Source organism: Tachyglossus aculeatus, chromosome 19 (genome assembly GCF_015852505.1).
Source record: "Tachyglossus aculeatus isolate mTacAcu1 chromosome 19, mTacAcu1.pri, whole genome shotgun sequence".
Lineage (NCBI taxonomy): Eukaryota > Metazoa > Chordata > Mammalia > Monotremata > Tachyglossidae > Tachyglossus > Tachyglossus aculeatus.
In genome coordinates, this window is record NC_052084.1 from 1,188,702 (window position 1) to 1,201,001 (window position 12,300).

The window sequence follows — 12,300 nt, forward strand, 5'->3', positions numbered from 1 at the left end:
ATATCTACCTTACGGCTTGGCTTAACAGGAAAGTACCAGGAGAAGCAGCGTGACTCGGTGGAAAGAGCCCGGGCTTTGGAGTCACAGGTCACGGGTTCAAATCCCGGTTCCGCCAACTGTCAGCGGTGGGACTCTGGGCAAGTCACTTCACTTCTCTGTGCCTCAGTTCCCTCCTCTACAAAATGGGAGTCAGTCCGTGAGCCTCAGGTGGAACGCGGGCTGTCCAACTTGATGATCTTGTCTCCACCCCAGTGCTTAGCACAGTGCCTGGCACATAGTAAGTACAATTTAGACCCCCCAAAAAAGGGCTCTGCTGACCCAGGAGGCGGCCTGGAAATCGTGTCCAACTGGTTATTTTATATCTACCTTACGGCTTGGCTTAACAGGAAAGTACCAGGAGAAGCAGCGTGACTCGGTGGAAAGAGCCCGGGCTTTGGAGTCACAGGTCATGGGTTCAAATCCCGGTTCCGCCAACTGTCAGCGGTGGGACTCTGGGCAAGTCACTTCACTTCTCTGTGCCTCAGTTCCCTCCTCTACAAAATGGGAGTACGTCCGTGAGCCTCAGGTGGAACGCGGACTGTCCAACTTGATGATCTTGTCTCCACCCCAGTGCTTAGCACAGTGCCTGGCACATAATAAGTACAATTTAGACCCCCAAAAAAGGGCTCTGCTGACCCAGGAGGCGGCCTGGAAATCGTGTCCAACTGGTTATTTTATATCAACCTTACGGCTTGGCTTAACAGGTAAGTACCAGGAGAAGCAGCGTGACTCGGTGGAAAGAGCCCGGGCTTTGGAGTCACAGGTCACGGGTTCAAATCCCGGTTCCGCCAACTGTCAGCGGTGGGACTTTGGGCAAGTCACTTCTCTGGGCCTCAGATACCTCATCTGGAAAATGGGGATGAAGACTGTGAGCCCCCCGCGGGACAACCTGGTCACCTTCTAAGCTCCCCAGCGCTTAGAACAGTGCTTCGCACGTAGTAAGCGCTTAACAAATACCATCATTATTATTATTATTATTACAAAATCTGATTGGGGTTTCAGAGGACCACAGAACCACCTCAGGAAGGAGGCAAAACAGGTTGGATTTGTACTCCAGTGTCAAGCGTTACCAGAAGTGAAATGGCATCGGAACGAACTGCTTTTTTACTCTACCAATCAATCATATTTATCATGATTTTAGACTGTGAGTTCACTGTTGGGTAGGGACTGTCTCTATATGTTGCCAATTTGTACTTCCCAAGCGCTTAGTACAGTGCTCTGCACATAGTAAGCGCTCAATAAATATGATTGATGATGATGATTTATTATGATTTTAGACTGTGAGTCCACTGTTGGCTAGGGACTGTCGCTATATGTTGCCAACTTGGACTTCCCAAGCGCTTAGTACAGTGCTCTGCCCACAGTAAGCGCTCAATAAATACGATGGATTGATTGATTGATTTATTGAGCGCTTACTGTGGGCAGAGCTCTGTACTAAGCGCTTAGCACTGTACTACTTTCCTTTCAGAGGGTAAAAGCCCTCACCTAGGGATTCTCTCAGCTCTCAGAAGGTCGGCCATCTCAACAGAGACTCTCCGATCCCTCCAGGGACGCAGAGCCGACGGGAAAGTGGAGTCTGCCGGGAAAACTGGAATCTTCGGAAACCTGGCCTGCCCCGCGGGGATCAACGGGGGCGGCGTTAGGCTCGGCTCACTGGAGGGCCTTGGTTTAATAATAATGGTGTTTGTTAAGCGCTTACTATGTGCAAAGCACTGTTCTAAGCGCTGGGGGATAAGAGGTGATCAGGTTGTCCCACATGGGGCTCACAGTCTTCACCTCGATTTTCCAGATGAGGTAACAGAGGACCAGAGAAGTCGAGTGCTTTGCCCAAAGTCACCCAGCTGACAAGTGGCGGAGCCGGGATTAGAACCCACGACCTCTGACTCCCAAGCCCGGGCTCTTTCCGCTGCTTCAAGCGTTTAGTCCAGCGCTCTGCACCCAGTAGGCGCTCAATAAATACGACTGAATAGGAGGAGATGGAGGAAAAGGGGGCAGAGGGCATTTAAGTCTCAAAACATTCCTGGTAATACGCCTCCGCCTTCCACGGCACCCAAATATGTCGCCTGCTCTTTAGAGAATACAGTCGAATTTTAGTTATACCATTATTATTATTATTATACAGTGTGGGGAGGTGAGCGGGGGCCACAATGATCTAATCCTGCCCTTTTGTTTCTTGTCATCATCATCATCATGGCATTTATTAAGTGCTCACTATGTGCAAAGCACTGTTCTAAGCGCCGGGGAGGTTACAAGGTGATCAGGTTGTCCCACAGGGGGCTCACGGTCTTAAGACCCATTTTCCAGATGAGGAAACGGAGGCCCAGAGAAGCGAAGTGACTTGCCCCAAGTCACCCAGCTGACAAGTGGTGGAAGGAGCCCCTTCCTTCCTCTCCCCCTCGTCCCCCTCTCCATCCCCCCCATCTTACCTCCTTCCCTTCCCCACAGCACCTGTATATATGGATATATGTTTCTACATATTTTTTACTCTATTTATTTATTTTATTTGTACATATCTATCCTATTTATTTTATTCTGTTAGTATGTTTGGTTTTGTTCTCTGTCTCCCCCTTTTAGACTGTGAGCCCACTGTTGGGTAGGGACTATCTCTAGATGTTGCCAATTTGTACTTCCCAAGCGCTTAGTACAGTGCTCTGCACATAGTAAGCGCTCAATAAATACGATTGATGACGATGATGATGGTAATATGCCTACGCCTTCCACGGCACCCAAACATGTCGCCTACTCTTTAGAGAATACAGTCGAATTTTAGTTATACCATTATTATTATTATTATTATTATTATTATTATACAGTGTGGGGAGGTGAGCGGGGGCCACAATGATCTAATCCTGCCCTTTTGTTTCTTGTCATCATCATCATCATGGCATTTATTAAGCGCTCACTATGTGCAAAGCACTGTTCTAAGCGCTGGGGAGGTTACAAGGTGATCAGGTTGTATCACGGGGGGCTACGGTCTTAAACCCCATTTTCCAGGTGAGGGAACTGAGGCCCAGAGAAGCTACGTGACTTGCCCCAAGTCACCCAGCTGACAAGTGGCGGAGCCGGGATTTGAACCCACGACCTCTGGCCTGCCAGCACTTTCGTCCACTGTCTACTCATCACGGCCTCAAATCGGCGGCCAGGCTGGGGGACGGCGACGGAGGGGGGATCCCAGTCTGTCCACTCTCCTGCTTCCTGGAAGTTTTGGAGGGTGGGGAGGTTGGGAACAAAAATGGGAGATTTCCAGATGATCTGAGGATTCCCTTGGCCCGGGCAACCCCCGTCCCCCGGACCGAAGAGCAGAAAGGTAGGCTGGGAGCGGACGGGAGGGTCACCTGAAGGAGGAGGCGCGTACCTTTATTTTCTTTCGATGTTTTATTTTGGGCACGTTTTTATCAGCCGGTCTCACTATCTTGTCGGCTTTAATCCACTCATCGTACCTAAAACGGAAAGTCAGGTCACGTAAGCAAAGCGGCGACACAGGCGTTCTGAGGATCACAAGGACGACGTGGTGGGAAAAAATCACCTGCGGGGCGAAACGCAACTCAGGGCCCGACCCGCCCGCCCGCCCGCCCGCCATCGACTGAGCTCGGGAGACGAGAACCCCGGAAGGATTGCGTTTTAGAGAGTTGGTGTCAAAGGAAGTTGTAAAAAAAGTCTCCTTTTCCGAAGCCTTTGCGGGAACGGGTAGCAAAGGTTCGGATCCGAACGGGAGACGGGGAGGCACGATGCCGTGAGCGCCCGGGCCCAGGCTGGTGGCAACGGGCGAATGGCCGCCCGGAGGGCTCGCGCCTCCGGCGAGGGCGATTTTTCCAATCGAAAGGCTGGGTGAGGGTTTCGACGACGGGAAGGGATGGAGAACGCCAACAGGGCATCGACCAAGAGCCTCCAAATCCCAGCGGGATTCGACAGCCACCCACTGAACGCTCGTCTGCCGTCCCGCGGCATCGACTTGTACTTCCCAAGCGCTTAGGACAGTGCTCTGCACACGGGAAGCGCTCAATAAATACGATTGACTGAATGAATGACCGGCCTAGGGGAAAGAGCACGTGCCTGGGAGTCTGAGGCTAATCCCGGCTCTGCCGACTGCTTGCTTGGGCAAGTCACTTCTTTGGGCCTCAGTTTCCTCCACTGTAAAATGGGGATTCAATTCCTCCTACTCGGACTGTGAGCCCCACACGGGGCAGGGACTGATGCACCCCGGTGCTTACAGCACTGTTTTAACCGCGCAACCAATATGATGATGATAATAACGATGATGGTAACGGTCTCTCTCCTTTGTAAAGAATTAAAAAGCATAAAGCGCGGCAGAGTTTGCCACACCAAAGTGGTGGACGGGAGGGGAAAAGGCACAGTGAAGCACGGTGGGGAATCGAATGGCAGACGAGGGATTCGGGAGAGACGGGCCCGGCCTCTCGAATCGGGCAAGTGGAAAACCAGGGCAACGGGGCAATGCCCGGCCCCGGCTACTACCGACGGAAAGGGCAAGTCTTCGCTGAAGAAACAAGATAGGAGTAAAGGGAATCAAGGTTCAGAGAAATGGACCGCCCGGAAAGCCGAGCGGACTTTGGCAGAAAATGGATTACTTGGGTCTCTACTGAAGAAAATCGTTCCGACCGATGGCCCCGACTAGCCAGGTCATTCCCTGGCGAATTCCCAGCTGGTGAAATTTTCCTGCCACCGATCTGCTCGTCGGATCAGAGGAACGCGGCCTGCCTAAGAGTCAGCGGGGCGGCATCGCCTCTACTCCGCGGGCCCCTTCCCCGCCGCTCCCGACTCGGCCTTCTCGTCTCTGTAAACTTCTCTTGGGTGAAGGCCTCCTCAAGGGGCCGATCGGCCATTATTGCTCTTGAACTGGGGACGATCGCTAATGCTGCTGCCCGTCTGAGCTTCCGGACCGGTCCGGGGCCTGAAGTCGGAATCTTTACGGCTTCACCGGAGTCCGAGAGAACGGCTCCCCAGAGCTAATCAAAGCATCTCCCTGAGGGGCCAAGCATTTTCAAACTGCTCAAGAGGGAGTGTGAAGTTTGACTTCAGAGGCAAATCGAGAATCCAAGGCCCCAAAATAGTGATTTTGCCCCATGACATGACCGAAACAAGAGGATGGAGAAGATGGGGCCGATTTACCGTGCCAAGTGAAAAAATTACACATTTCCGAGATTGGTTTAAAACGTACTGGCTTCACAGCAAGGGCAGAGCCCCAGATGGCTCCCCGCCACTCCTTTCCCAGGTTTTCCCGGCCCAACTTTCTTCCCGGCCACCTTGCCGCTCCTCTCCCACGCTTCCCGGGGTCCGGTCCCCACCTGCCTTTAGTCCGGGTGGATGCTGCGGAGGACAGCCCGGGACAGGGCCTTCCATCCAGGAGGTTTCCAGGAAACGTAACCCTCCCCACCGGAGAAATCTAATCCGGACACTTGGCCCCGCCCGGACGTGAAGAAGCCAACGGTGCCCGGAGCAGAAGACGACGACTCAACGGCGGCAGGCGACGTGAGGTGAACGGCAATGGAGATTTCGACTCTGCAGCCTCAACTGCGCTGCGACAGCCAATATGCTCCATGTGCTAAGGCCGCGGAGAAGAGAGGGCAGAGGGCTCGGTGAAGCCGACTCCCTCTAGATGGAGAAACCTGCCGATAGTGAGCTTCCCCGACCCGATCTGAAATGAAACGCCTCCGCTCAGAACTGCCCGGCCCTCCTCCGCCGTGGTTCTTCCCTGTGCGTTTCGGGGAGGGCGGCGTGGCCCAACTGGGGAGCTTCCTTCTGAAGACGCGGGTCACTCTGAGGCCAACAGGGCAGCGTCGGATGCGGCGTAACGGAACGGGGGCATTTTCCTTGGCGGTGGTTCATCCGGGGCCTACCTGACTGGTGGAGTCACTGGGAAAACCGGCTGTCCTGGATCAGGGTATTAGTTGACTTGAAACGGACTGGCTTTCGCCTGACGTATTCCACTGGTATTTAAGCAAAGAAACCGATGCGTCAAAAAGGGTGGTGCCGAGTCGAAAGACGTCAAGAACGAGGGCGCTTGCGCGGGACCAAGCCCACCGGAACGAGAGCTCCCGACTACGGGGGCTAAAGCCAGAAGTGGGATGGGCGACTTCTGGATCCCGTCGGCCGGCCGAGTTCAACGCCGGGGTCCGGCAGAGCGGTGCTCTCCATCCGAATGGGTTCCGACCAATCGGGTCGGGCTAAAATTGACATTAACTGCCGGTGGCAAAGAAGATCAACACTTGGAGCTTCCCTTCCCCAAGAGGCAGGCCCACTCCAGCCCGCCCGACGATGAGAAATGAAGCCAAAGGCCACGCCGACCGCTCTCCTCCATCGCCAAGGGGATGGTGCAGAACGCCCCGCAACAAGACTAGCCGCCCGGCCCTTTCCTCAATCAATCAATCGTATTTACTGAGCGCTTACTGTGTGGAGAGCACTGTACTAAGCGCTTCCTCAACGGTGAGGCGGCCGTAGACGATCCTCTTCAACCTGTTCCACGAGGCCAGGCCTGAAAACGCAACCAGGGGTCCAGAAGATACTTCCAATCCCCTGGGAAATTCTTCCAACTCGCTAGCCCGCGGGCAACATCGAAAGTCTTGGAAACGGCCATCCAGGAAGAGCTCTGGGAGGGCGTGGGCGTACGCGCCCGCAAGGACACGTAAAATCACCATCAGCCGCTCGGAAGGGTCGGCGCAACCGAAGGAAACTGAGCCTGCACCAGGGCGGCTTCTGGCAGCCCTGGACTTTCCGCGGCAGCCGTGACCAACTGGATGGCATCCACGGATTCTGCTACGAGCCGAGATGTTCGCAAGTGACGTGCGGATGGGCAAGAGCAGAAAACCAATTAAGAAGGCTAGTCCGTCTTACGGAAAACAGAGAGAGAGAGAGAGAGAGCCCGCAAAGAGCAGGGAATCAGGTTTCTACGGTCCGGGGGCAGCCGTGGCGTCCGGCCTTCAGAAAGGCTGCAAGACTTGCACTTACCGGACCCGAGCACAGTCTTCCCCACCATTCATTCACTCATTCAAACGTATTTATTGAGCGCTTACTGTGTGCAGAGCACCGTACTAAGCGCTCGGAAGGTACAGTTCGCCTGACACCCCTTTCCCTCAGATCTGTGCTCTAGCGACACCGTGATGACAAGTCAAGTGAGAGAAATGGATGGATGAGCCTCGAGACCCGCTCCTCGCCTTCCCCGAGAAAGAACCCACTGGCTCTTTGCACCTCTCAGCAGTGTCCCTACGTCAGCCCCAAAGACAGTATGCCCTCGACATCTAGATGTGGCGGGGGGAAAGGAACAACAACAACAACAAAATAACACCCAAATCAGAAACGTCCGCTCAGGAAACGGGACTGGTCTCCTTCTCCTCCACCGCAATCGCCACCGCCAGACTGGCTTCGGCCAACAAGGAGCAGCCAGAGTCACTAAACCGTCATCATCGCGTTAACAGCTGGACTTCATTGTGGTTACTGCTCCGAGATACCCTAGTTTTTCGATGCTCCGGGGCTAACAGATCCTGTCTGCATGAGGAACACCACCGTCCTAGCCGGCGAACTCTCGCGGTCTGGATCTCAGTCTATCGAAAATGATCCATCCCATCCTCACGGCAATTCCGGTGATTCTGCTTTGAGACTATTTCTTCTTTAGCAGGCTGTCCTCTCCTCGCCTTAGGAAGGCACCGCTATTGATTATCTGTTGATGCCTGTAACCACTGACAAAGGACTGCGGGCTACAAGCTACGTTTCGCGTATGGGATTAAACGTAGTCCTATAGGTACCAGAAAATCTTGTCAAATTTGGTGCAGAATGCTTTTTAACGGCCTCCCCACCCTCCCACTATGATTCTGAAACAGTCTTTGTCAGAACAATCTGAGGAAGAGGCCGTCATACCTTAAAGTTAAAAAAAAAACCTAATCCCTTTGCTCCCTTCTTTAAATTTACAGCATCTTGTTAAAGGAAAGAGAGGTCTTGGCTTTCATTTCCTCCAGATTAAATAATACATTTAGGCCTCCAACAAGTCTGCTAAAAACGGAGAACGCGACAGGCTGCCTCAAGATTAGGGGCACTGACAGATAAAGCTGGATAGCTTTTTGAAACTTGACATACTCCTGTTCTTGTAAAAAGCTATGACGATACCTAACCGAGGAGCGCAAAGCCCTGCTCTAAGCGTCTGGGAGAGCGCAACAGAAGCAAGCCCGCGGCTCAAGGTCAAAGACTCAGAGAGGACGCTTTGTAGCCTTCTATTTCAGGGCAGTCTTCAGAAAATAAATCCATCTTTCCCAGTCACTATGCTTGCAAAACCTCCGCATCTCGTCACAGCCTCCGATTCCCCATCCTCTCCTAAAGGTGTCCAGCATTTTGGAACACCCAAGCCCAGTCCGAATATCTCATTTATGTCACATGCTGACGTGCTGGGTTTAAGAAGCGGGTCACTGAATTAAAAAGTCGTCTGCGTAAGACTTGACAATCAGTGGTTGGGCACTGGGGCGTTTCCATATCCAGGTCTGTCTCAATCTTCTTGGTTTGGAAGGAGGAGAATGAATCCCAGATCAAGCTCTTGACTTTAGGTTTAGCGGGACGGGGCGAGAGCCTGGTTTTCAGAATGAGAAGATGAGGACAACAGGCCCGCCCTCCGATCTTTTCCTTTGCCGGAGTCCGTTGGCCAATCTCCGCTTTGGGGTAGAAGGGAAATTGGAGCTGTGGATCCTCCCGACAAGGTCCGGCCCTGCTCAGCATCGGAAGAGGGCATCTTCAGGTGGGTCTGAACAAAGAACTCGAGTCCCCCGGGACCTATCCCAGACAAGTCCTCCCTGAGATGATTCTTCTGCAGCCACAACCGAATCGCCAGCTAAATTCTCGATCCCGATCCGAAGATCCCAAGAAGCATCCCTTCGGCTGTGACGACGACGAAGCCTGCTGGGTTCCCTCCGGCTTCTGGATGGGCGTGTTTTGAGGACCGAGGGCGAGAGGATCACTGGGACAAAACGGCAACCGAGAGAGGGGTGGAATGAGCTAAATCGGACCCTCGGCCTCGACCTCCCGCTTGCCAGGCGGGGCGGCGCAGGGTGGGGGGTTAGGGGGTAGGGGTGATTGGCATCTGGTTGAGAAGTGCCTTCCCGCTATCTCTTCTGGGGGAGGCCGCGCACTCCGCTAACCGAACTCTCTGCCGTTAGAGGAGACGGTCCAAAGAAACTTGGGGTGCTCCTGATAATGCAAGAATTCCTGATGCCGAGCTCCAAAGACCACTGTGGAGAAATCTCAATCCTTCTCGGGCCCTAAACTCCTTCCTTCACAGATGACTTAAGAGGATTACGAAGAAGAAGAGGACTTGGGTGGCCTGAAGTCGAAGAGGCAAAAAAATACGAGCAGAAGGCCCGCCGGTCATTGGTCTGGAGACGTGAAGGAGGCTCAGATCTCCGTTTTCCCCTTCCCAGAGCATCTTGCATCCCTGCGCTCCGAAAAAGGTCCCGCCGGCCAACTCTAGGGGATCCCGGAAAAAAATGTCATGCCAGGACTTCACCAACTTCCTTTAACACCAGGGGTAGTACGCAAGCATTAGGAACGCCACAGAAAGTCACCCAACGTGATATTGACATGCTACAGATCCAAATATGAATTAAGGTACAACGACCGTGAAAGAACAGCAACAAGCCCGACTTTTTTTAAAAAAATAGAAAAGTATTTTTAGGTAGTAATCACTAGCTAAAACTCAGTTACCTCACATTCCATCCGCAGTAATGCACCAAGTAAAGGACCTCTCCACCTTCGACATCAGAATGTTTAATACTAGCTTCATACATTTTTTGATTTTTCCCTCGTCCATACCGCACTTGGACTTTCATGCCTGGTGGATAGCATTCAAATTCCTCTTCCTCATTGGGGTCATCAACGTCTTCCTCTTCTTCTTCCTCCTCCTCCTCCTCCACCTCCTCCTCCTCCTCCTCCTCCTCTTCTGCTTCTTCCTCATCTTCCTCTTCCTCCTTATTCGCTTCATCTCTTGAAAGGTTTAAAAAATTGCAGAGTTAATAAGAGACACTTCATAAGCTTTTCAGTTCCAACCCACACATACTGAGAAACGTCGTGGATGCGACTGCCGTCGGGAACGGCGGATTCCGTGCGGAACGAAAGCGCCGGGGGTGCCGCGGGAAAGCTAACAACGCCGAGGGCTACCCTAGGCCGTCGGGGGCAAGGCGATGCTTTAAAAGCAAGCGAAGGTTCAAAAACAACTTCATCTAGAGAACGCGTCCATCAACGGCCGGGAGAAAGCGAAGGCGGGCCGCGGCCTGAGAAATTAGTCAGGCTGACTATCCACGTTCCTATCTTTTAATCGTTCAAACGTTTTCCCACTTCATTAATCGCCCTTGCTGTTTTCTGACTTTAATCCACTCTCGGCTCCCAATTAGACCGGTTTCACCGCTACTAAAAAAGCACAAAAAAAAAAAATGGCCAAACCAAAAACAACCCCACCAAATACCCATTTTACAGACGGAGAATCTTCCGACAGCTTCCCAAACCAACGCTTTCGGGCCTGGCTACGGTTTTAACTGCCTCTATTCAAAGGTCCCTTGATGGGACTTTCCCAGGTGAGTTCTGTTCATTGTACTTTGTGGTTCGTAACATCTGAGGAAGTTCACGCTCGCCTTTCCTCTACGGTCTTCCGGATGCGGCGTCTCTACAGACCGCGCCATTCGTTCCTTCTTGAATTCCATCAGAAGGATACGGTGAAGAGGCCGAGCCCAGGCGCGTTCCCTCACACGCTTTCCAAACCACAGTCGCCTACGACATCTCCCCCTGCCAACGTGAAAGCGGTTTTAGGGTTCTCTGCTGCTCCTTCTGAAATCTGAGGGCGTGCGTAATCCTTCAGATGAACGCAACCGCTATCTACTTCAATGGCAGAAAGGAAGGGAGGGCATCTAAATGCTGCCGACCGTGGTGCTTTACCAAAAAAGTCTTGTCTTCAACATGACATTCGAGACTTGAGAAAATTTAATTTTTCACCTGCCGCCCAACAGCAGTCATTTTTGTTTCCGTAGAAACCCACCACAGCGGTTCCAATGCCTCGGTTAATGGGGGTGGGGGGGGTAACACACAGTAACTGCTCAAAAGCTGGAGAGCAAACACCTAGGCAAGGAACAAGGGAGAAGGGATGAGGTGGTGGGTTTTGGTGTTTTTAATTTAAAAAAAAAAAAACAAGATCCGCCTTTTATCACACAGAGTAACCGCTCAGAGCCCCCTAAATCTGATTCCTGGAACCAAAACTATTGACAGACATTTTAGCTTTCTCTCTTCTCCCCATTTAAGTCTCCTACCGAGATCATGATAGTACAAACGAGGAAAAAAACAAACCAAAGAAACCCCACCCGTCCGACTACACTGAACCCCACGCATCTGTCCCCCAGAAACATCACGCACTTGAATGAATGCTCTAAAATGGAACGAGAGAAATTAATCACCTTGCAGATTTGCGTAGGGCCTTCGGTCTGTGAAACGTTTTCTGACAGCGAATGACCTCGAGAGATATTTTTACCTTTACTCCACTCCCTGACCGACTCACGAATGTGCCCTAGAGCGTCATTTTCTGTCTTCGTTTACAACCACGACAGACTGTGCAAACGGATCCCGGGGAGGCAAACCGCCATCCCGAACGGCTGCTTCTCTTTCCACGCCTTCACCCGCGCTGGAGAAATCCCTTGGAATCCCCAGGAAGCCTCCAGGCTGGGAACAATGCCGGGTTTACGGAGCTCTCCGCTTCCAGGACCACTTTCCATTACTAACTGGAGGAAGTTTCTCGGTCCCGGTCCTGTCCGACAACTCATCAGTGGGCCGCCGGTGGTTTGAGGAATCAAAAAACTGAAGACGCATCCGCCCGACTAGAACATTCTGACGATTTTTCGGAAGCGCGGTTTTTCTCAAGCAGCTTGTGGTGAGGATCAGCGACCTCCAAGGTGCCTCAAAAGCAGGAAGAGGGGGAAAAAAACCCAGAGGGAAGGCAGGAGGGCTTTTTGAAACCTAGTTGGCAACTACGCTAATGGCAAATCTACTCTGGCGTCCGCTCGGCTGCCAATCACCACGACCAGCTGGCGTTTCAAGTCGAAAACGCTTTCTCCCAGACAACACGTGTGTTTTGTGGGGAAACATAAGATTCCCACCCTAGCTCGCTGCATCCTGACTGATCAGGTAATAGGAACCCAAGCCTGCGACCTTAAAATGGCTCCAGAAAGTGGGTAGGATAAATGGGATTAAGGAAGCCCTGGGAAACTATGGCTAATGACTATAGGGTTG

The 12,300-nt window shown here is 52.4% G+C and overlaps 1 protein-coding gene across 5 annotated transcripts in view; it reads right to left on the minus strand.

Annotated features, from left to right (window-relative positions):
- Positions 1 to 12,300, minus strand: part of ARID4B (AT-rich interaction domain 4B) — a 109,381-nt gene that overhangs the window by 15,081 nt on the left and 82,000 nt on the right. For 3 of the 5 annotated variants that reach the window (XM_038761067.1, XM_038761068.1, XM_038761070.1), the window contains exons 17-18: positions 9,736 to 10,014; positions 3,395 to 3,479 (exon numbers count right to left, since the gene is read on the minus strand). In XM_038761067.1, the coding sequence (XP_038616995.1) occupies positions 3,395 to 3,479; positions 9,736 to 10,014 (364 nt within the window). The remainder of the gene's footprint in view (positions 1 to 3,394; positions 3,480 to 9,735; positions 10,015 to 12,300) is intronic. The other 2 variants (XM_038761071.1, XM_038761072.1) reach the window with 1 other exon arrangement.